The sequence below is a fragment of the Pan paniscus genome, chromosome 2 (assembly GCF_029289425.2).
Source record: "Pan paniscus chromosome 2, NHGRI_mPanPan1-v2.0_pri, whole genome shotgun sequence".
Taxonomy (NCBI): domain Eukaryota; kingdom Metazoa; phylum Chordata; class Mammalia; order Primates; family Hominidae; genus Pan; species Pan paniscus.
This window is the reverse complement of record NC_085926.1, coordinates 46382509-46407943: the sequence shown is the minus strand read 5'-3', so window position 1 is coordinate 46407943 and position 25435 is coordinate 46382509. Positions and strand designations below refer to the sequence as shown.

The 25435-nt window shown below is 45.1% G+C and overlaps 1 protein-coding gene across 1 annotated transcript in view; it reads left to right on the top strand.

The window, feature by feature from the left end:
• Nucleotides 1–13093, top strand: part of LTF (lactotransferrin) — a 28946-nt gene extending 15853 nt beyond the window's left edge. Inside the window, exons 9-17 of the mRNA XM_003818456.5 lie at nucleotides 89–243; nucleotides 1707–1797; nucleotides 2612–2665; nucleotides 3668–3823; nucleotides 5522–5663; nucleotides 7606–7673; nucleotides 9613–9797; nucleotides 10965–11154; nucleotides 12865–13093. Coding sequence (XP_003818504.1) covers nucleotides 89–243; nucleotides 1707–1797; nucleotides 2612–2665; nucleotides 3668–3823; nucleotides 5522–5663; nucleotides 7606–7673; nucleotides 9613–9797; nucleotides 10965–11154; nucleotides 12865–12899 — 1076 coding nt within the window. The 3' untranslated portion in view covers nucleotides 12900–13093. The remainder of the gene's footprint in view (nucleotides 1–88; nucleotides 244–1706; nucleotides 1798–2611; nucleotides 2666–3667; nucleotides 3824–5521; nucleotides 5664–7605; nucleotides 7674–9612; nucleotides 9798–10964; nucleotides 11155–12864) is intronic.
• The last annotated feature ends 12342 nt before the right edge of the window (nucleotides 13094–25435 follow it).

Below are 25435 nucleotides of genomic sequence, written 5' to 3'. Positions count from 1 at the left end.
GAATCTGGGCAGGACCCTGGCTCTGGGGAGGTTGGACAACCTGGCAAAGCTCAGGTTGCCCAGCCACCTGCGGTCTTCCCTCTGGCAGGTGAGGAGGAAGTGGCTGCCCGGCGTGCGCGGGTCGTGTGGTGTGCGGTGGGCGAGCAGGAGCTGCGCAAGTGTAACCAGTGGAGCGGCTTGAGCGAAGGCAGCGTGACCTGCTCCTCAGCCTCCACCACAGAGGACTGCATCGCCCTGGTGCTGGTAGGGAGCTCCATCACAGGGGCGGGCGGCGGGCCCGGTGGAAGACCTAGGGCCTGGGCATCTGCTTAAAGTGAAGTCAACAGTCAAAGAGGCCACGGGGGCCCGGGTGAGGCAGGGATGCCTGGAGAGGTGTGCTCAGGGCCAGAAACCATTTTAGTTTCAAAAAGCAGTTTACTGTGGGTTTCCCACTCCTCTGGTTATAAGAACAACTCAGGATTATTATAAGGAATTTGGAAAATATGGAAAGGTATTATGTTAAAACAAAACAACAACAAACCCCCCAAACCACCTGTGATCTCACACAGAGGGACAGACATGGTTAAAGTCTGGCTAATTCTCCATTCCAGTATTTCTCTGCACATCTGCAGATATGCATGCAACAATAATGAAGTGTTGCAGTATGTCGTTTTTAAGCCCTTTTCACTAAACAGCGTATAATGGGCATTCTTCCACATGAATATTTACTCTTGGAAGGCATTAATTTTTTTTTTTTAAGAGACAGATTCTTGATCTGTCACCCAGGCTGGAGTGCAGTGGTGCGACCACAGCTCACTGCAGCCTGGAACTCTTGGGCTCAAGTGATCCTCCCATCTCAGCTTCCCAAGTAGCTGGGGCTACAGGCATACGCCACCACACCTGCATAATTATTATTATTATTATTGTAGCGACAGGGTCTCGCTTTGTTGCCCAGGCTCGTCTCGAACTCCTGAGCTCAAGCAATCTTCCTGCTTCGGCCTCCCAAAGTGCTGGGATTACGGGTGTGAGCCACAGCACTCGGACGAAAACATTTTTTAAACATGCTTCCAGGATATCTTTTATGTGAATATGGCTCAGTTTAGTCATGCCCCCATTCCTCTTTGTCCCTTACTTTGCTATTATCAATAACCCTGTGGTGAGCATTCTTGAGTAGAAATCTTTGTCCACTTCTCTATTTTTAATATAGTTGTAAAAATATTACTGGGCCAAAGAGGAAGTTTCATACTACTGATGAGTCCATGATCCTGTGTTGTAGCCTGGACTTGTTCATTCTGGTGGTGGGCCAATATGACGACTTCAGCTTATGTGTTGGACAACTTCTGTGTAGCACTTGGAGTGGAGTGCTAATGAGTTCAGATTAGATGAGGCCAGCTGTTCCCATCTGTGTCCTCAGTCAGTGAGACTGCTCCAGGAAGGTGTCCCCAAAGTGCCAGGGACACAGAAAAGGTTTTGCTCAGAGGACAGAGGATTAGTGCAACCTGTGCCTGGTCTTTCCAGTTGAATTGACAGCCCAGAAAGTAGGCAGGGCTGGGAGAGAATTAGTGGTGCACATGGTGTTTCCTCTGGCTGCTCAGTTTGAACAGTCCATCTCTTTCTGCTGTTTCACTGGTCACCTGACAGAAAACCATTCTCTCAGAGAGCTATATAGACAGGCAGGACGGGATGCAGCCTCACTGTGGTGCTGGAGATCTGCTCTGTCTTTGCAGAAAGGAGAAGCTGATGCCATGAGTTTGGATGGAGGATATGTGTACACTGCAGGCAAATGTGGTTTGGTGCCTGTCCTGGCAGAGAACTACAGTAAGTGGAGTTAGCATCCTCTGGTATATTCCCTCTGGGTCATGGGAGTGGGGCTATGAGTAATCCCATTCGGTGAATGCAGGTGAAACATTATGATGAACAGATACATTCAAAAGGGAGAATCAGGGAAAGAAGAAATGAAAGGGGCCGTGTTACCCACAAAGCCTATTGTGTTGAGAATTAACAAGGGACAGGTTGGTTTTATCTTCTTAATTTTCCAGAAGATCTCAGTGAATTATAACATACAAACAGAAAAGTGCACATAAATGTACAACTCATGACACTTCACACACTGTACAGTCCATGCTCTCGGGCCCAGAACAAACACTGCAAGTTTCAGAAGCCCCTTATGTCCTCCTGTCCCCCGCCCCCTTACTCCTGCAAGGGAAGCCTCTCTCCTGACTTCTAAGGGCGCAGATCTAAGTTTGCCTATGTTTTAAACTTCATGTTAAAGGAATTGCACAGCATGTGTTTTTTTATGTCTGGTTTCTCTTGCTCATCGTTATGCTTTTCATCCACCTAAGTGTGTAGTTGTAGACTGTTCAGTCTCGTCGCTGTGTGAGTCTACTGTGATTATTCATCATTTGAGTGTGGATGGGCATTTGAGTAGTTTCCAGTTGGTGGCTGTTGTGAATAATGCAGCTGTGAATCTCTGTGCCATGTCTTTTGTTGAACATATAGACGCACTTCTCCTGCATGGAACTGCTGGGACGGTCTCTTTGGATTTGATTCTGCATCATTGAGATTTAAGAGTTTGTGGCTTCTCGCTACATCTGAATGGATAATGATGTCTGGCTTGTCTTTATTCTTTCAGAATCCCAACAAAGCAGTGACCCTGATCCTAACTGTGTGGATAGACCTGTGGAAGGTGAGTTGGCATTAGCCACTTTCAGGGTCAAGGACAAGTTCTTGTTGCTGGAAGAGGAAGTGGCAGGAACTGTAAAAAAACAGAAAGAATTGCAGCCCTAGAAGCTATAGGGCTTCTAGGAGCAATAATTTTAAGGGTGCAAATAATTCACAGAGGAATAGTTCTAATTAACGTTTATATTGACCTTCACACTTGGCAAAGAACATCCATATAGTCCCTCATTTTGTCATGGTCATGGAATGGGGGGTGCTACTTCCCCACCTCATGGGGATGAGGAAACAGTGGCACCGAGAGTCCCCAAGTGCCCAGGATCTCACTCACAGCCATAGGTAATACTGTGGTAGATCCTGGTCTTGACCCCGGGTCCTCGTGACCTGGGACTCGTGTCCCAGTGCTCTGTGCACCACTCCCCCTGCCCACCAGAGCTGGTGCTTGCTCAGTTTCAGAAGAGACTTGCCCTTGGTGGGTGTCTGTCAGATGCATTCTCTCAGGAGGACAGTGGCAACCATGTTGAGTTCAACCAGTGCAGGGTGGGTCCAGACTCAGCTCAGGGCAGTCCCTGGGGACATGTGCCCCTGTACCCACACAGCAGTTAGCTGGCTGGATGTTGGTGCTCTTGCCTGATGCACACTGTGGTTGGTGATTTATGCACTGTTGGGGTCTCTCTTGTTGTTTATAGCGTTTGTTGCTGTAGAAGCTTACACTGAGAGATGCATTGCTGGTTTGTAACTCAGGGACATTGTGTGGCTGGTTGAAGACAGTCCCCTGTAATCACTAAAAGAATCAGCTTTTCTTACTGTTTTATTTCATCAGTCTCACCTTAACATAAGGCAGCAGCTTATGCTTTCTCGGTCTACCTAAAAAGGCCAGTTCTTTGCGGGAATCATTGCCTGGTGTTGCTTCTTGGCCTGTTTTGGCCTGGGCTGCAGACAGCTCCACTGGAATCCATGTGCCAGGCCTCCTGGAGGTTAAGACTTGTTTTTCTGTCATCTGTTATGCCAGGATATCTTGCTGTGGCGGTGGTTAGGAGATCAGACGCTAGCCTTACCTGGAACTCTGTGAAAGGCAAGAAGTCCTGCCACACCGCCGTGGACAGGACTGCAGGCTGGAATATCCCCATGGGCCTGCTCTTCAACCAGACGGGCTCCTGCAAATTTGGTAAGGAGTTCCAAAGGTGCGGTGGGTGGGCCACCCTGGAGGGTAGGCATATTGTGCTGTGGAACCTTAGGGAAGGGAGGGGAGGGGATTTGCAGGCTGATAGTGGCCTGCAGGCCTCTTCCAGCATAAGGAAATTCTCCCTGTGGCTGCCCCCTGGAGGCGTGGGTGCACTGGGGGTTTCCCTGCACAGCACTTCCCATGCCCCATTCACCCCACCCCAAGATTAAAGATTGGAATATCTGCCTATTTCGCTGCACCCTAAGAATAAATGCAAGTTCCAAGATGTGCAAATGCTTTTTACCTCTTGGAGCTCCAGACCTAAATTCCTCTTAAACTCTGGCTTCCCAGCTTGGGGAAAGATGTCTGCCTGCCTCATGAAAGGTGACTCCTGTTACTAAGCAAAACTGACGCTTACTCTACACTGCAACGGAGCCTGAATAAGACCTCAAGAGCCTGGCTCCACCTGCTTCTGCAGTTTTCTCTCCCCACCACACCCCACACTCATCCTAGTCAGCATCAGCCACGCCCTGCCTGCTGTGGGCCCCGTGGCGTGGTGTGTAGCACATCCTCAATGTGACTCCCTTCTTGTATGGGCGTCTCCTAGGGCAGGGGCTCCACTGCATGGGTTTTTGATCCTGGCCGGGGCAGGCGGCTTTCACATGACTCTGCTCCTCACCAGCTCCATGGCAGCCTCTGAGCTGTAGGGAAACTGCCAGGATGGAATGGGAACTCCCAGCTTTTCCTGAGGTTGACACATAGTGTGGCTCTTCCAGCAGCAGTGGGAGTCTGATAATGGGTGACATTTGCTCAGTGGGGCAGAGCTTTCTTGTCACCTTTGTTTATTCTTTCTTGGGTTAAATCACACAATGAACGAATTCAGATCAGGTTCAGCTGCAAGGAACAGAAAACTCCTGAAATAGTAGAGGCTTAAACAAGACAGAAGTTAATTTCTGTGTCATGTAGTCCAGAGGTGGTTTGCCTAGGGCTGGTATGAAGACAATATGGGGTCTGGAACCTGGGCTTTAATCATTTGGCTACTCTGCCATTTGTGTGGCTTTCATGCTCAAGGTCACCTCATGGCCCACATTGCATCTCTAAGTCCAGTCCCTGCTTCTGCATTCTATGTGCAGGATGAAGAAAGAGAAGGAGAAGAAAGGGCAAAAGGCATGTACCAATTGTCTTTCAAGGATGTTTCTGAGAAGCAGGCGCCCAACACTCCTGCTGATATTTCACTGGCCTATAGCTACCCATATGGCCATATGAGCCCCAGGGAGTCTGATAAGTCTAGTCTTTATACCAAAGGGCCAAGCACCCAGATACAAAGCAGGGTTTCCATTACTGATAAAAACAAAATCAGATCCTGGAGTAGGCAACTCACAGGCTCTGCTGCACACAGCCATCACGGTCATGAGCTGAGTCCCCAGCTCAAGGCTGTGATGATGGGACCCTCCAGGCAGCCACAGCTCTCATCCCCAGCCTTAGTTCGGTGTCCATCTGTGCCTACAGTCTGAATGAAGCTTTTCTGGTGGGTCCTATGTTGGTGACAACATGTTGCTTTGTGATGGTGAGTGTGTTCTATCTAGATTGCTGTCCTGGGAAGTCTAATGAACTGAAACCAACCTGCATCGGCTGTTAGGTAAAGGTTGCTTGTGTGGACTCAGGTTTGAAGAGCTGACTCCCCGTGTTCCTTCTCTCCAGATGAATATTTCAGTCAAAGCTGTGCCCCTGGGTCTGACCCGAGATCTAATCTCTGTGCTCTGTGTATTGGCGACGAGCAGGGTGAGAATAAGTGCGTGCCCAACAGCAATGAGAGATACTACGGCTACACTGGGGCTTTCCGGTGAGTCTGCGACTGAGCTCCATCAGGATGGGGCCTTACCTCATCCCTCAGCATGTCAGCATTGCAGTTCTAAGGAGCCAGATGTGACCTGTCACAGCAGAGTGGGGGTCATCCTGTGGGTCAGCTCATGGGTGGCCCCAGTGAGGGCTGTCCCCACCACACCCACCGCCCCAGAGAGTGGAGGCTGGCACCAGGGCTGTCTGACCTCAGCTCCACAGTGCTTCTCCCTGTGGCTTTGAGCCAAGATCAACAGCAGTAGGCCTCAATAGCCTCGTCCTGAAAATCAAATGGGTAGAGTGTGGTATCCTAAGTGCTTCCTACAATTCCATTTATGGGGAAGAATTCTCTTTCCCATCGCCGCCCCTTTTCTTCTCACCTAGGTCATGACTATGGCTTAGGTTTCCCTTTTTCTCTGACTTTGGCCTTAGAAATGGCAAAGAGATGGCAGAATTGCAGTGTTATTCTCCAGTAACGAAGTGAAAAATAAGCCAAAATGCAAGTTTTCAGAATTCATAAGTTATAACCACTTAGTGACTTGTAACCACACCCCACGTTTTACAGCACCATTCATCCGGGTGTTGCTTCTCAGGGCCACTATTTACCAGTGTGAAGGGTGCAGAGAGGATCTTCCCCTGTTCCTTTTCCTCCATTTGCCAAGAGTACATTTCACCACCAGATGGCGTCATGTGTCTGAGGGTGTCTGAACTTTTTAACATAAATTCAACAGCCTTGTTCCAGTAATGGAATGACATAAAAGTAGCTTTTGCTATATAAGTGGCTCATAAAAAAAGACCCAAAACAAAAAAAAATGTTTTGTGAATGTATAAAAATATCTTTAAGGGGCTAAGGATTTGCAAATGGAAATGTGATTCTACTCAGACATGCTGAACACACGTCTCATAAGAGCCCGAAAGAAGCATGTGCTCCTCTTTTTTTTTTCAGACCTGCAGCAAGGTATTAGTTCACTGGAAACACCCACATTTTAATATTCCTATTTATACTGGAAGAAAACCCCTTGTCTTTTGTTTAAATTATATCTAGAATCTAGATTGGGGAAATTTATAGCAAAATCATTAAAAGCTGAAACCAGTGTCATACCCCTTTATTTCTATCATCCTTATAATGCTGGCTCTTAATTTTTAACTTTCTGCTGACTCTGTAGTATAGAAGAAGATCTAGCCTCTCACACTGCCCCCAGCACCTTTTCCACCCCACAACCACAGACTTCAACTCTCTTCAGCACCCAATACGCTAATGTCATATTCAGTACTTATGACTGTGTAAGCGTTATTCTCATATTATATTTCCCTTATTGTACAAACTTTTTGTTTACTCTGGAGTTCATAAATGTCTTTTCTTATTTGCTTAATTTTCTGCACTTAAAAAAACACAACACTATCTCATCCCCAAACTGTCTGCCAGTAATGTAAATCTCCTAACAACATGCATACACACACACACACACACACACACACACACACACACACACACACACACACACTCTCTTTCTCTCTCTCTCTCTCTCTGGGTGCTATCACAGTTTCATCATTTACTTGGAAGTGCTGCTCCAGAAGGCATCCATCTTCCTGCTGCAGTTTGGACTGGTTGCTGTGTAGGCCGCCTGCACATCTGTTGTCCTGGGGGTCCCGTTGACCATTATTTTGGTGCTTTCCTTTGTCTTACTTCATGTTAGATTGCCTGTTTCCTGGGTCGAATATCTTTAGATTTCTTGGTTTTGTAATGTCTTTTATATAGGGTTTTAAAAGGAGGGCAGGTACACCTGTGTTCAATCTGCCGCTGTAAACAGTAAATTCCTAGAAATAGTTGTCTTTTAGATGTTTACTTCCATATTTCAGTTTTTGGAATGCATATTACAAATATTTATGAAAGCCCCACTAGTTTCTCTTCTGTAATTATGTGTATATTTTCTGGAACATTTTAGGTGCCTGGCTGAGAATGCTGGAGACGTTGCATTTGTGAAAGATGTCACTGTCTTGCAGAACACTGATGGTAAGTGAAGGTGTTTCCTTTTCTCCTTCAAAGCAGAGTCTTTGGCATCACAACACATCTTAGTGTTCAGATTTGCCTTTGGGAAGGTTTTATAACATTTTCCAGATTTGTGATTAAAAGAACTCCAAAATTCTTTATCTCAATAGACAACATGATAACATCTGTAGGTGTCATATGGATTTTGAAACCAAATTCATACACACACACACTCTCTCTCTCTCTCTCACACACACACACACACTCACTCTCACACACAGAGATACTAGCCATGCTCAGTAGCAAATGTCTCCCTGGCTTCCTCTAGTCAACCACAGAAACACACTGTCTGCCCACATGAGATCATGCATGCCTATTGGAAACTGTGGATGATGCTACAAACTGGGTGAACATATGCAAATGAAGCCTCCCTTTATGAAAAAGGAAGTAGAGGCCTTCATTCATCCCCATGTGAGCCTTGGTCTGGAGACTCCTTGGGAGTTAGTGGGAACAAAATTACAGGTGGTTGCAGATGATGGAAGATAATCTTCCAGCCAATGTTTGAACAATCACTCTCTCTCCTGGTCCTCAGCCATTTGCTACCTTCCAATCTGCATCTGTCTCCTTAGCCCCACTTCAGCATTCCAACCCCCAAGTCTCAGCAGGTGACTTGCTATTCTGTTTCCTGAGAAAGAACTGTCTCCACTTTCAGCCTCCCTCCTTCAGTAATCACTGCAGTCTCAGCCACTTCTCCCTTCTGCTTCTGCTCCTTCTAGTGTCTCTTGGGACAGAGATTAAAACCAGACATGTAAATTTGAAATTATTTCAATATCAAATAGAGGAATCCAAGAGAATGAATAAAGTGCTTTCTTAAAGGGAGAGAGCAGAGAGACAAACGGGAGCCGGAACAATGAGCCGGCATCTGCACAAACATAGACATGCATACAATTACATTTAGAATTTACAAGCCATTCACTGAAGTAATCTCCAGGGATCAGATTGATGTCAAATTTAATTTTAACTTTCTCCAGTACTTTACAACTGTATTTTGTTAGAATTGGCTGTATATATTTGATAAACCTATAAAAGTTCCTTTCCTTTCTCTGGTTACACTAATAGCATTTGAATATGAAAGGGAGGAGAAACCAATTTCTCCTTGAATGTAAACCATCTATTCTTTTTCTGGAACTCACTGAAAAATATGGCATAGGTGGAGGGTTTTCTTCTTTAAAAAAATAAGAACTCTTAACAGCTTTATCGAGGTAGAATTCATATACTAAAAAATCCACCCATGCAAAGTGTACAATTCAGTGATCTCCAGCACATTCACAGAGTTGTGCAGCCATCAACACAATCCAACTCTAGAACGCTTGTATCCTCCCATAAAGAAACCCCTGCACCTATTATCAGTCATTGCCCTATCCTTCTTCAGCATTGGCAACCATCAATCCACTTTCTGTCTCCATAGGTTGGCCTATTCTGGACATTTCATATAAATGGAGTCATATAATATGTGGTGGGTTTTTTTTTTTTTGAGATGAGGTCTTGCTATGTTGCCCAAGCTGGTCATGAACTCCTAGCTTCAAGTGATTCTCCCACCTTGGCCTCCAAAGGGCTGGGATTACAGGCATGAGCCGCCGTGCCCAGCCTATTGTGCGGTCTTTTGTGACTGGCTTCTTTCACTTAGCATCGTTTTCGCGGTTCATGCATATTGCAGGATGTACCAGAACTTCACTCCCTTTTATTGCTGAATAACATTCCATTGCATGGACACAGCACTAATATTTGGTATATTTGAAGTTTGTACAGCTTGTGTAGGATGAAGCTCCTTCTCTGTTCCTCACATCACCACAAACCCAGTGTGTGCATTTGGGAGGTTAGTGGAATGGCCACACCCACCCAGAAGAGACTTCTTGGCTAAGCAGGGGAGGCGTGGATGATGCCACCTTCTTTTTCTCCCCAGGAAATAACAGTGAGGCATGGGCTAAGGATTTGAAGCTGGCGGACTTTGCGCTGCTGTGCCTCGATGGCAAACGGAAGCCTGTGACTGAGGCTAGAAGCTGCCATCTTGCCATGGCCCCGAATCATGCCGTGGTGTCTCGGACGGATAAGGTGGAACGCCTGAAACAGGTGCTGCTCCACCAACAGGTATGGACCACAGGGCTTCTAGTGCTTTCTTAGCTGTGTGGGCTCATGTTAGGTGAGGAGATCACAGAGCTAGGTGCACCAGCCCACTCGATCCTCTCTAGTCCCTCTACTTGAAGCTCATGGTGAGAGTATTGGCTTCATGCTGTGGGGTTGCCCAGAGTGTCAACAAGAACAACAGAGGCTTTTGACTCTGGGCTTTCTGGGACTCACTCCATTTCTGCTGAGTCTCTGTGCTCTGGCCTTGTTGCCGTCACTGCCTGGCTCAGAGGCTGTCTTTTTCCCTCCTGCTGTTCTTCTGGCAAATGAGGAAGCCACTGAGCCTTCCTCCCACATGCATTAGTATAGTGCTTTTTACTCAGGTGACATTTCCTGAACCTGGGCCGAGTGAACAGTGCTCTAGGCCAGGCCTCTAAAACAGCAAACTCAGAAGGTGCCCTACAGATTTAGGGCTCTCTAAATGTGATTTGAAGGAAATCCCAAAATTTTCTTAAAATCTGGGATTTTATTAGAACTTCTGTTTTTATCATATAACATCATGTCTCTGTGTGCTTTTGAAGAAAACAACTCAGGAATAACAAGACTGGCCACCATAACTGGCCTTTATGGAGTTCTTACTGTGCACACACAGTGGTGCTGGTGAGAGAGCTGCCGTGACTGAGGGGTTTGGGTCTCAGTCTCCCCACATGGGAGCCTGGGACAGAGCAGGAACTGTGTGAGGGAGGCAGGGTGACCGACCTGCACACTGAGCTGGTTAGTGGCCGAGCCTGGGTTTTCCTAGCAGCCTGCCTCTCTAGAAGAGCTGCATATTAGAATGTCCTGAGCAATTGACTTGTGAGGGCAGATCTCAAAACCCCTCCATTGTTGCCTTGTCACCCATAAGAAGTTGTATGGGAAAAGGTCACAGGTTAAGAAGGAAGGAAAGATGGCAGATGGTAGGAGGTAGGACCAGAAGTGGTGTGAGGCCTGGATGCTGCCCAAGGCGGGCCTGCCACCAGGAGTGTGGGGTGGGGGACTCCACTAAGGAGGTGGAATGACTCCAGAACTCAGCTCCTTCTGCCCCATGGTTTTCTCAGGGCTGTTCTTGGGTGGAAGAAATACCCCTTTGCCTCCTTTAACCCATAAATTCCTCTTTTCCTTAGCTACTCACTGTCTGCCCTTTTGTCGCAGGCTAAATTTGGGAGAAATGGATCTGACTGCCCGGACAAGTTTTGCTTATTCCGGTCTGAAACCAAAAACCTTCTGTTCAATGACAACACTGAGTGTCTGGCCAGACTCCATGGCAAAACAACATATGAAAAATATTTGGGACCACAGTATGTCGCAGCCATTACTAATCTGAAAAAGTGCTCAACCTCCCGTAAGTAGACCCTAGCTAGCATCCCCGAGAAACCACCATGGGTGAAGGTCAAGGTTTGAGGGCCAAACAGCATTCTAGGAACGAACACAGGTGTAAAAATGTTAAGGAAAGATAATATCTCTTTACAGTTCAGGAAATTGTAATCTCATTGATAAAATAGAGAATAAAATAGAGCAGTATGTAATAAATTTTTATAAATTTTATAGTACGGATAGTGACGGCACTGTCATGAAATCTTTGGAAACTGATAATCCATTTTATTCAGTAAAATGAAAGGTGCATATATACATATGCATTGAGAAATGACAAAACCAGCCAGGTGTGATGGCTCACACCTGTCATCCCACCACCTTGGGAAGCAGAGGTGGGAGGATGGCTTGAGCCCGGGAGTTTGAGACCAATGTGGCCAACACAGAGAGACCTTGTTCTACAAAAATAATTTTAAAAATTAGCCTGGTGTGGTGTCAAGCACCTGTAGTCCCAGCTACTTGAGAGGCTGAAATAGGACGATTGCTTGATCCCAGAAGGTTGAAGCTGCAGTGAGCTATGATTGTACCACTGCACTACAGCCTAGGTGACACCGAAAGACCCTTCCTCAAAAAAAAAAAAAAAAAAAAAAATCTGATTCTAGACAGTTACCATAGATGCCAACTCTAGAGAAAACAAAATCTCAAAAAAATTCAAGTGTAGGAAAACATATCTTAACCAGGGAAATATGTTGATATTAATTTAATCCCTTAAAAATATTTAGAAGACATCACAGAGTATTGTAAGACTCCCGGTGATAACTGTGGGATTTCAGTGTGCACAGCTCCCTGTGCACTGCAATCATTCAGATTCCTATTCCTGGTCCCTCACCCAGAGTTGGGGGCATTAGGGATGCTGTTGGTCCAAGGATGGGGGCAGGGCCAGAAATGTCTTTATCGGTAGTTTTCAATGAGAGACAATTTTTCCCCTGAGGGGATATTTGACAATGTGAGAAGCATTTTTTGATTCTTACAACATAGAGGGTGCTGCTGGTAACAAATAGGTAGAGGCCAGGGATGCTACTAAACAAAGCACAGCCAGCCCCCTGCAATAAAGAGTTATTATCAGGCCCCAAATGTCAATAGTGCCAAGGTTGAGAAACCCTTTTCTGTATTGACAAACAACTCAGGTCACTGTGATGCAGGTCAGGACCACCCTCTGAGAAATATGGCTACAGGGCTCTTCTTGTGAGCAGCCAGCTCAGGACTGCATAGACCACATGCTTCTTGAGGGCAGGCCAGTCTATCCATGCTGTGTCCCCAGCACTTAGCACAGCAACTCACACAAAGCAGGTGCTCAGTAAGGATCTGTGAATGAATGAGTGAATCTGCAGGTGAACATGATTGCAAACAGGTTCACATTCCAGGAGAAGCTAGAGGACCACCAATGTCTTGTGAACTTGAGAATGTGACAGTCGATTCAATCAGAGACAAGTGCAGGGTGGTTGTGTCTCTCAGGCCAGAGCAGGGAAACACCCTGGCTGGTGAGGGCTAGACTCTGGCTCCCTTGAACACCATAGTCGCTAGGAGTAGGGGAGTGGGAATATGAGTGTGGCAAGCACTGACTCAGTGATGGGAGAAGGGCAGAGAAAACTCTTAGTATTCTCTTTGATTTATTGGATTAAATAACTGGTTTAATGGAAGAAATCAGTTTCTGAATCTCTTGCTCTGTTGTGTCCCACAGCCCTCCTGGAAGCCTGTGAATTCCTCAGGAAGTAAAACCGAAGAAGATGGCCCATCTCCCCAAGAAAGCCTCAGCCATTCACTGCCCCCAGCTCTTCTCCCCAGGTGTGTTGGGGCCTTGGCCTCCCCTGCTGAAGGTGGGGATTGCCCATCCATCTGCTTACAATTCCCTGCTGTCGTCTTAGCAAGAAGTAAAATGAGAAATTTTGTTGATATTCTCTCCTTATAAAGTGTCACTCATCTTTTCTAGAATTTTATACTGAAATCACATGCCTGACAAAATACCTGTACAGTTGGACCTTCCCTTCCAAGTTTTTCAGGTCCAGCCCCTCCTCTTTCTTGCAGTCTTGGGTATGATGCCCAAGGGTCTGGAATTTAAGGCCAGGCCAAGCACCGGTTTTCCCAAGGGGATCTTGTTGGTTATTCACATAGCTGTCTCAGTGCATGTGCATGTATGTGCCTGGGAGTGTGTGTGTGTCCCCAAGGAGGGCAGGAAGAGCAAGCATAGGAATTATAACTGAAATGTAGGTTCAGTTGCTCATCACTTGCAGAGTCTAATTAACAAGAGCTAGGTTTGGTATAAAGTGACTTTTATTCCAAAGCTACCTTAGGGGAAGAAGTACAGGCTTCTTTCCTTAAGGGTAACTGCTTCACCTTTGGAGCAGAAAGCAGAGGCTTTTAAATGGGGGGCGTGGCATGCAAGGCAGGAAGTGAGCAGGTAGAGGGTCTGGGTACTGGCTTTGGTGCCTTGTCTACCAGGCAGTTGAGTTGGTTACTGCTGGTGCCTTTGTGGGCAAAACTAGGTTGTAAAAGCAGCCAAAAAATTTCCAGATGGGAGAGTTTCATAGCGGGCATATTTTGGCTTGTGAATTGACTGTTATGTCTCAAGGTAGTCTCTTGGTGGGAGAGAGTTCTGCTCTGTAGCGTCTAACTAAGAGCACATAGTTAGATGAACTTGCCCTGTTGGGAGTGTCTGGTGAAGGCGAGATAAAAGATTATAATTGCATTTCTAAAGAGCTAAGTAGGAAGCAGAGAAAAGGAGAGAGAAGTGAAGACAGAATAATTTTAAATAATGAAGAGAGAAATGAAGAAGGAATAATTTTCCTGCTTTTCCATTGGTTCTTTGGACATAACAGGCAAAAGTGTCAATCAGGGTGAGACTGTTCCTTCAAGGGCAGAGATCAGACAAGTGTCCTGAAACTCTGCCTCCATTCTGGGGGCAACCATTTGGCCATGTTCCACACTGTCAGTGAGATGAATAGCTCTGCTGCTGCCTGCAAAATCCTCTGAAACCTGTCAGGAAAGAACATTAATTAAGGTCCCATAATGCTAGGATGAAGCTCTTTTCCTATTTGCTACTTTGAATTATGGCCTGATATGTTGTCCATCCTCACTAACATGAGAAGATTAGTCAGCGAGCAACATCTGATGGGGTAGCCACAGCAGTGATAATGCCAGCACTCTTAAACATGACATTTGAACAGTATGAACTTTCTTGTCTAAATAAGATACTAAAGTGAAATTGAGGCCCACCTATGAAATTCTCCTGTTCCAGGTTGAAAAGAAATGGAACATCGCTGTGTCTCTCTGTTCACGCTAGGTTATATTGCTGTAGCAAATGGCCTCCAAATCAAAATCTTAGTGGTTAACATGACAAAAATGTGTTTCTCTCTTGTGTCCATCTCCATCATGGGTCAGCAATGGATCTGTGGCTCATGTCTTTATTCTGAGACCCAGGCTGAACCAGCAGCCCCAATTTTGGGCATGTTGGGCTTGAGGCAGAGGGGAAAATATAAGAGACAGAGGCAGCTGCTCTGCCTATGGAGTGCTATTCTTTTATTCCTTTATTTTCTTAATAAACTGCTTTAACTTAAAAAAAAGAGACAAAAGCATCATACAATAATACTTACAGTGTCTGCTTGGCAGAGGCCATATCATCTTCATCATTCATTGGCCAGAGAATTCACATGGCCACAACATCAGTGAAGTCGCCCAGGAGGAAGGGGCAGTGATAGAGGACTGGGGTTAGTGCAACAGTGCAAGGAAAAATCTTCAGAGCATTTCATAGTGCCCAGCCAGAAGGCCATCACAGGAATGTCCCACCCACCCACAAAGGCTTCTGTGCAGTCCTAGAGAGGTGTCCTTTGCCCAGGTCCCGCCCCCTTCCCAGAGCATGGCCTGGTAGGTGTGGCTGGATCTCAGTCCCTGTGTGCCACTCACCAGGATGGTTGGGCCTCTGCCTGCACAGCTGCACAGGCCACCCCAGAAACAGAAGATTGACTAGATGCAGGATGCTTCCTGTGATATTTCACAATTTATCCTGCATTAATGATATTTTCCCATACAGAGAACCATGCAGTAGTTCCCAAGGTTGGGTTCCCTGAGGGGGAATCATTCATATTTGATTTCAGAAACCCTCCCTTCAGGCCATTGCTAACTTTTGCTGTAACACCAGTCACTCTCTGAGGTTCAGTAACAGCTTCATCTGCCTCACCCTGTGCCACAACTTTAAGACTGGTTTGGGCACATCCTCTTATCATTTTTGTGTATGTCTCCTGGGGTCTCTAAGTCCCAAATCTTTCCTTAAAAAGTTATTTCTGTAGAGCACCTGATTCTGTCGCTGTTCAGGTCGCCAATATGTAACCCACATGGACCTAGGGAAACTGAACAAAGGGGGCAAACGTGGGAATAAAAGACAAGAGACAAAAGAGTATATTTGGAAGAAGCGGTCAGGGGGCACTTTGCCTCTAGTGGACAAGGGCCCTGAGCTTTACACAACCCTCCTTAGTGATTAGACAAAAGATATAGTGAGAAGGGGGGCGTGGAAGAAGGGATCAGCTGCTCAGTCCACAGTAGGCTTGCAAGACTGCATTCTCCAGATGTCCCAGTAGATAACCTCAAGGAGCCTGGTGCCAGGAAGTGATTGCCCTCAGCAAACCTTCTGGCAGTGGGAGCAGTCGTGAGTTTGCCCACATCCTGCATTCATGATAAACAGTTTGCTGTTTTATCATATAGCCTCCAGTGGAATGATGAGTTGGTCAGTCCCACGTGCCTTAGGCTCCCTAAATATCCCCCTTTCTGTTTATGAATTAATTGAAAGAATGTAAGGCCAGGGTGGGCAGCTCTCATTTTCTGATTGGTGGTCCATCCAATTTTACAGGCTATGAACAGAAGACAGAGACAAAACAATATTATTCCAAGAACTACATGTAAGATGTTAATGTAGTGCCTTAGATAAGTCCAAGGATTGAGGCTCTCCAGGCCTTGCTGGAATTTGGTCCAGTCTTCTAAAGAAGGCTGAAACTCTTGAATTTGCCTATGTAAATCAAGAATTTTGTTTTGTAATTCACCAATATCAAAGGTGATGTTAGATGTGAAAGCTCCCTGCAAATAGGCTTTCACAACGTCCCACAGATACTCACTTTGGTTATATTCTAAGTTGGTTACACAAATATGAGTGTGATTAAAATGACAATGCAATTGCTGCTGCAATTGCAAGCTTTGTGCTTTTCCCCTAACCATAGAACTGTGGATTTCAACATTGCCACTTTATTGGGAGAACCCACCCTCAGTATTTCAACATAGGTTCCTTCTATTTTCCATAAGTGTTGGCCAGCTGAGAAATAAGGAGAGACAGTACAAAGAGAGGAATTTTACAGCTGGGCCACCAGGGGTGACATCACGTATCGGGGGAACCCACCCCCAATATTTCACGTAGGTTCTTTCTATTTTCCATAAGTGTCGGCTGGCTGAGAAATAAAGAGAAAGAGTACAAAGAGAAGAATTTTACAGCTGGGCCTCTGGGGGTGACATCACATATTGGTAGGACCGTGATGCCCACCTGAGCCGCAAAACCAGCAGGTTTTTATTAAGGATTTCAAAAGGGGAGGGGGTGTAAGAACAGGGAGTAGGTCACAAAGATCACATGCTTCAAAGGGCAAAACGGAGAACAAAGATCACATGCTCCTGAGGAAACAGGACAGGAGAAAAATCATAAACTCCTGATAAGGGTCTATGTTCAGTGGTGCACATATTGTCTTGATAAACATCTTAACAGAAAACAGGGTTTGAGAGCAGAGAACTGGTCTGACCAAAAATTTACTACAGCAGAGTTTTTCCCCACTCTGGTAAGCCTGAGGGTTCTGCAGGAGACCAGGGCGTATCTCAGTCCTTATCTCAACTGCACAAGACAGACATTCCCAGAGCGGCCATTTATAGACCTCCCCTCAGGAATGCATTCTTTTCCGAGGGTATTAATATTAATATTCCTTGCTAGGAAAAGAATTTAGTGATATGTTTCCTACTTGCACGTCCATTTATAGGCTCTCTGCAAAAAGAAAAATATGGCTCTTTTTGCCCGACCCTGCAGGCAGTCAGACCTTATGGTTGTCTTCCCTTGTTCCATAAAAATCACCGTTATTCTGTTTTCAAGGTGCTCTGATTTCATATTGTTCAAACACACGTTTTACAATCAATTTGTACAGTTAACACAATTATAACAGTGGTCCTGAGGTGATGCACATCCTCAGCTTACGAAGGTAACAGGATTAAGAGATTAAAGACAGGCATAAGAAATTATACAAGTATTATTTGAGAACTGATAAATATCCATATTAAGATGAAATCTTCACAATTTATGTTCCTCTGCTGTGGCTCCAGCTGGTCCCTCTGTTCGGGGTCCCTGACTTCCCATAACACCACTTCAGTTTGTAACTCAGTGTTAATTTTATTCTGAAGTAGCCATGCTTGGTCGGCTGTGTGTGTCCAGTTCTCCATGTACTGAGCTGTTTGAATAGAATTATGCAAAGCTACAGAGGACATCACAACAGAAGTTATTAGTGCGACCAAGGAAACAATAGCTAAAATTATTATGTCTAAGGCTCTACAGACATGATGAGTAAGCTCAGTTAGAAGAAGTTTCACAAAATGCAAAGCAGGTGTGGCAGCCCAAGCCTCGGACAGATTAACAGGAATACATAGCCCAGGGATGTGGCCTAAAATAATCAAAGTAGAGATATTATGTGTTTGCAATGTGCTATGATTAATGCAGTGATATAATTGGTAAGATTTACAGGTCAATTGGGTATTGTTTACCTGGAGCTGGTCCTTCTTAGCTGTCAAAAAGACATAAGGATACACCATGGAATACTATGCGGCCATAAAAAAGGATGAGTTCATGTCCTTTGCAGGGACATGGATGAAGCTGGAAACCATCATTCTCAGCAAACTAATACAGGAACAGAAAATAAAACACTGCATGTTCTCATTCATAGGTGGAAATTGAACAATGAGAACACTTGGACACAGGGCAGGGAACATCACATACCAGGGCCTGTTGGGGGGCGGTGCTGGGGGAGGGACAGCATTAGGAGAAATACCTAATGTAAATGATGAGTTGATGGGTGCAGCAAACCAACATGGCACATGTATACCTATGTAACAAACCTGCAAGTTGTGCACATGTACCCTAGAACTTAAAGTGTATATCTATCTATATCTATAACTATATCTATATCTATATCCGTATCTATATCTATATCTATAAACACAAACTGTAAGTTGAATGGTGATATTCTTTACAAATATAACATTAGAACTGTGTTGTGACTCCAGTTGGCCTTCTCTCCGTCTTTGCACTCAGGCTCAGCTGGCTCATGGCTCATACCGGGGGGACCGTGTCCATGGTTGGCCACCCTGGGTTCCTCTAGTCTCCTGTTCCATGGTTGCACACACCTTGAGGGCACCCACACGGCTTGTCCATCTCCTGTAAAAACACAAGCATACTCTCTTCCCCACGTCAGTAAATCCACCAGACCTTTCCATTTTCCTTCTTCCAGGGATTTCCATAACACTTTTGGATAAATTTTCCTCTTTTCTTCTAACACTTGCCAATGTCTTTCTGCTGGAGTCTTACCATCCATACCAGGAGTCAAAAAATTTAAAGTAAATAAGGCTAAATGTAGTTTTTATTGAGGTGGTAGTTGGCCTCCTATACCCGCTTTTTGTCTTTTCAACATGCATTGTAATGTTTGATGTGCCTGCTCTATAATGCCTTGTCCTCTAGGATTATAAGGAATTCCTGTTTTATGGGTTATAGCCCAAAGCTGCAAGAAATTTTTAAAAGCATGACTAGTATAAGCGGGTCCATTGTCAGTTTTTAATTGTTTAGATATCCCCATATGAGCAAATGATGACAGACAGTGTCGCTGTACATGACCAGCTGTCTCACCTGTTTGGCATGTAGCATGCAGCATATGAGAATAAGTGTCTATAGTCACATGAACATAGCTCAGCTTACCAAAGGTTGCTGTGTGTGTAACATCCATTTGCCAGATTTCATTTGGAGCCAAACCTCGTGGATTACATCCTTCTATAGGTGTGGCTCGAGGGACATACTGCATAATATAATACAAACCTGTAGGAACATGTGAGTAAGGGCGGAAGTATTTTGGTGCAGAAGCACATGAGATGGTTGAGCTTGCTGAAACACAGAAGCAATCAGTTTGTCTGTTTTCTCATTACTTAGAGATAGCGGCCCAGGAAGTTGTGTGTGAGAAGGAATATGAGAAATATGAAAAGGAGCTGCACTAGAACAAATAACTTGTTGAAGTCTTAAAAATAAATTAGCAGTTCTGGGTTTAGTGTACTTTTAATTGTAGCAGTTTCTATGTGACTGGCTACATTTACAACATAAACTGAACGCAGACAATGTTGATAGGATCTGAAGCTGTGAGCTGTGAAACCTGAATGACTGCAATTAGCTCTGAGCATTGAGCCTAAACGCCAGAGGTCATTATTGGTTGAGTATGTTTTAGTCCATAGATAGCAGCACGACTTTTGGAAGAGCTTCTAATAGAGCTATAACACTCACTGCATGGCCCAAGGATCCATTCCTTGGAATCTGTGAGGCCAAGAACTCCAGGTCAGAGAACAAAAGGCTTGCTGCCATCTTGGGAGCTCTAAGAACAAAGACCTGCCGGTAACACTGACACATCAGCTCCTGTATCCATAAACCCATAAAATTTCTTTCCTTTAATTTGTACTACACAGGTGGGTCTATTAGAGGCTATGGGTCGGGATAGATAGATTTCCCATGTAGCTGTGCTCCCAAACCCTTTATTTCCTTGTTTCTCCTTTCATGGAGAAGGGTGTAATTTGCAGGGAATAAGTAATAATTGCACTATGTATTCTCTCTGTTCAAAAACCCGAAGATCTTGTGACATTAAAACTACTTGAATTTCTCCTTCATAATCAGAGTCAACAACTTCTGGGACTACAGTAATGCCTTTGCAAGTTAAGGCGGCTTTTGTCTAAAATTATTCCCGTATATCCTGCTGGTAAAGGTCCCCAAATGCCAGTGGGAATCTTGGTGGGTTTGTCTTCCCCACCTTATGTAACCCTTTCTCTGGCTGGGAGATCTAATCCTGCACTTCCTGGAGTTCCTCGGGTGAGGGACTCAATATGCCTCTGGGAACCCATGTCTGAAACAGGGTTGAAGTCTGAATTGGGAATACCCTCATTGTTTGTGAGGCCTGGGTACAGGCCCCCATCTCATTTCCCAACAGGGGGGTGCCATTCTGATGGAATTTTGAGCAGCACTGATTAGCCGAGTTATTTCCTTTGTCATAGCGAGGACAAAGTCCTGGTGTTCTTTCCGCTGGGGGCGGAGGGGAAAAGCATTGTAAGATCCTTTCTGTCCTGAGATCTGGTGGCATTCCTTTTTAAAATGTCCAGTTTTTCCACAATTATAACATTTTCCCATTTTAGGGTTTGACCCTTGGCTCTTTTTAGATTTGTCAACAGCTAAATTAGCCATTGCTTCAGCTAACATTGCAGATCGATAAAGCTCAGTTGCTACCTCTTGACAAGCTCTGAGAAAATTTCCCAAGTTTTTGTACACCTAACCGGTGCCAGTGCACATTTACAATCTGCATTTGCATTCTCAAAAGCTAGAGTAAAGGTTAGCATTTCTGCAGCCAAGGTATGAGGAATCTGATGCCTCACTGCCTCTTGTAATCTTGCAAGAAATTGTGCGTAGGGTTCCTGTGACCCTTGCATGATATGTAAAAATGATAGTACTGGGACTCCCTCTTCAGGAATTGTGGCCCAGGCACATTTAGCAGCCTGTGTGCACTGCTGATAAGCAGCATTTGTGAGTGCTATTTGATGTACCAGGTCAGAATAAGGGCCATTACCCAATAGCCTATCCTCTGTAATTTCTCCATTTCCAGCAGCATGGTTCTGTCTAGCCTGGTCTGCACCCTGTTCTTGCCAGTTTAAATTCCATGTCAGATATGCGCTAGCAGACAAGGAAGTTCATGCCAAGTGTTTCACATCAAAGGGTAAAAGACACATAGCACCAAACATAGATTCTAGCAATCCTAAAGTGAATGGGCTCTGTACGCCATTATTTACCACACTCGCTTTTAATTCCTTTAACAACTTAAACTCTAGTGGAGTGTGTTCATGATTAAGCTGCTGTGGATTATTTGGATCAGGCCTTACGGAAATAGGAAAAGCACAAGGTCCTAAGGGCTCTCCAGCCGTGGTGGCAGAGCGTAAAATTCTTTGTATTGGGGTCTCTGTTTCTGCCACCGAAGGAGGCGGTACAGATGTTTCTGCAACTGGAGGGGGCGGTATAGGCCAATTTTTATCCTCCCTCTCCTATTACTTATTTTCAACTGGAGCTGTGGGTGGGACAACAGATTCTTTCAGATTTTTACATTCAGCCTGTTGTCCCGCAGAATAATAAGGAGATAATGGCAGAAGTACAGTACGAACTAAACTCCAAGTGGAGAAAACTGAAGAATCAACTTGAAAACCTTTTTGATGAGCCTGTTTTAATCCTTCTCCTGCTCTATCCCAATTTTCTACATCAAGAGTCCCTGCCTGTAACCATGGGTTATGCATAATGACCTCCTGTAGCATCTTAGTTAATGTGAGAACTAACTTGAGCACCAGTTTGTTTCAACAAAACTTTAAGCAACTGCACATAATGTTTTTCTTCAACAGACAAATTCTGCCCCATGTTACCCTGATTCAGAAAACTTCCCATTCCCAGTACTACTTTAAAGTACTGGTCCCAGTACCTCTTTAGGGCACTGACCTTATATCTGCTGCTGGCAGACTCGTCCCGGGATCCCCATTCACCTTGTCAATTTCAATTTCTCTGCTCCAGCAGACCTTCTTCATTCACATCCTCATAGTCCCTGTGTTCGGACGCCACTTGTAGAGCACCTGATTCTGTCGCTGTTCAGGGCACCACTATGTAACCCACATGGACCTAGGGGGACTGAACAAAGTGGGGTGAAAGCGGGAATAAAAGACATGAGACAAAAGAGTATATTTGGAAGAGGGGTCGGGGGCAGTTTGCCTCTAGTGGACAAGGGCCCTGAGCTTTACACAGCCCTCCATATTTATTAGGCAAAAGAGATAGCAGGAAGAGGGGCATGGAAGAAGGGGTCAGCTGCTGGGTCCAGAGTAGGCTTGCAAGACTGCATTCTCCAGATGTCCCAGTAGATAAACTCAAGGAGCTCGGTGCCAGGAAGCGATTGCCCTCAGCAAACCTTCTGGCAGTGGGAGCAGTCGTGAGTTTGCCCAGATCCTGCATTCATGATAAATAGCTTGCTATTTGATCATAAAGCCTCCAGTGGAATGCTGAGTTGGTTACGTCCCACAGGCCTTTGGCTCCCTATATACCCCTTCCAGGTTATTAGCCATGACGTTCCCTCTTTGTTTCTCTTTTCTATACTTTCCATGCATTCTACAGAATAAAGTATCCTGGGGCTTTAGAGTAATGTAATTCCTACTGAATCCAAAATAATCTGATTTAATCCTTGAATTTTCAAACAATTTCAATGAATTTTGTTTTTCACCAGGGTTTGGACCTCCCCCATAATAAAATCCCTTATTTCTTTTTGCCACTTCAGTCATAAAATCCAACCTACCATTTTCCATTGAAAGCTGAGTCTTTCTTTCTTATTTACATAAAAATTGTTGGATGTATCTATGGACAAACCAGGGGAAATTGAGTAGGTGGTGGGGAAGTGTTAAGAGGGCCTCAGAGTGGCTGCAGACCAACTCCATGCATCCCTAGGTGAGTCCCCATCCATTCTCTCCCTCATTCTTAATGTGTTTCCAAACAGGTGAGGAACAATGAAAACCAAGTCGGACATTCTAGTGCTAATTATATAGAGAGAATTTATGTAAAATGTGATAAATGCAAAATATTTCATCAGAAGGAGTATTAATGTTAAATAACCTCAACTCACTAGTAATTAGGCAATCATTTTCATTGATTAGCACAATTTAAAATTCAAGTTGCTAATGATATTCAGTATTGTGAGGATGTAATGAAGCAGATAGTCTTATGCAGTATCGGCAGGACCGTATTATTATACACGCCCTTACAAGGACAGTTTAGCAACATCTCTCAACATTTTAGGTGAGAAATTTATCTGCAGCTGGTGCCTCGGTGCTGATGCTGGGGGATACTGGTGAGCATGGTGCAGCATTGGATGGGGGGCTCCAGGCTTCAGGCTCCATGCTTCAGACTGCAGGACCTGGAGCTGCTTCCTGCGTCACAGCAGGGCTGCTACAGTGTGCTCTGGTGCAGAACTGGCAGGGGTGCCTGCAGGCCTCTTCCCCAGCATGTGTGTTCACTTTTTTTTTCTTGAGGCAGGATCTCACTCTGTTGCCCAGGATGGAGTGCACCAGAGCGATCACAGTTCACTGTAGGCTCGACTTCCCGGGTTCAGGTGATCCTCCCACCTCAGCCTCCTGAGTAGCTGGGACTATAGGTGCAGGCCATGCGGTGTCTCATGCCTGTAATCCCAGCACCTTGGGAAGCTGAGGTGGGTGGATTACTTGAGTCCAGGAGTTTGAGAGCAGCCTGGGCAACATGGCAAAACTCCATGTCTACAAAAAATACAAAATAATTAGCCATGCATTCACTTCTGAGGGAAAAGTCATGGACTCTGTGGTGCTGTGAACCCCATGTCACTCACACCAGAAAGAACATTGTGTGCTTTTGGGTCTTGGGAAGGCTGACTGACCACCTGAGGTGATGCATACTTATTTGTTTATTTATTTTTATTTTATTATTATTATTTTTTGAGACAGAATCTCACTCTGTTGCCCAGGATGGAGTGCAGTGGTGCGACCTCGGCTCACTGCAACATCCGCCTCCTGGGTTCAAGTGATTCTCCTGCCTCAGCCTCTCCAGTAGCTGGGATTACAGGTGCCTGCCACCATGCCCAGCTTAATATTTGTAGTTTTAGTAGAGACGGGGTTTCACCATGACTGCCAGGCTGGTCTTAAACTCCTGACCTCAAGTGATCTGCCTGTCTCCACCTCCCAAAATGCTGGAATTATAGGCTTGAGCCACTGCGCCCAGCCAATGCATACATTTTTCCTCAGGAGATTAGCTTTTACCAGCAAAGGGCATTCAGAATCAGTTAGCTGACCATTGTTTTCTGAAGTAATCACAGGCCAGTCCCTAGTGGGAAAAAGAAGTGGCCTCTGTAGCAGGACACCTGGAGCTCAGCCCCAGCTCTGCTGTGTGGCTGTGTGACCTTGGGTAAGTCCCTTAACTTCTCTGGGCTCAGCTTTCTTTGTAGGTAAAATCAGGGGCTTGAGCTTGTTCTCTCTACAGCTCTCCTACAGATTGAGTCTGTCTGCAATCACAAGGAGCAGGAGAGGAAGAGACTTAAAATGTGTTATTGTGGTCAGCAGCTATGGGCTGAATGTTTATGTCCCCCCCAAGCCATTCTACTCTTTAGCTTAGAGCTATTCTCCACATGGGACCCAGTGGGTCCATGAGGTCAAACTATTTTAATGATGATACTCAGAAGTTATTTATCTCTCTCCTTATTTTACGAGTAGAATTTTCCAAAGGTTATTTGGCATTTGACAGGCTAACAGATTGGATGGAGAATAAGACAGAGAATCCAGCTTCTGGCCAGACGTGGTGGCTCACACCTGTAATCTCAGCACTTTGGGAGACCGAGGCAGGAGGATCACTTGAGCTCAGGAGCTCGAGACCACCCTGGCTGGCATGGCAAGATCCCATCTCTACCAAAAAATATAGAAATTAGCTCGCATGGTGATGTGCGTCTGTGGTCCCAGCTACTTGGGAGGCTGAGGTGGGACGATTCCAAGGATCACTGTTGTTGCTAAATTTTTTTTCTTTTAAAAAATAGAGAATTTTTAATAAAAGTATGTTATTTATGTTAACCTGTAATGGGCTTATTATTTCAAAATCAATTAACAATGTAAATATTTAAAACTTCTGTGTTAAAATTTCTAATAGTATAAATAGCAATAGATTTAGCCCACTGTAAGGGAGATGGTTGTGCTTTAGTCAGGAGTAGGCCGAGGCAGCCTTCTGGTGCAGGATGACTCAGTGGGTTTGGAGCGCAGGCACAGAACTCTGCACATTATGTAACCATGCCAGGTGAGGTGCATTAGGTGACCACTCACATGAGCACGTGCTTGGCTCAAAGTCACTATTGTCTGTAAAAGGTAAAATTACCCTGCTGACACTACATATGGCTTGCACCCAGAGAGAGAAT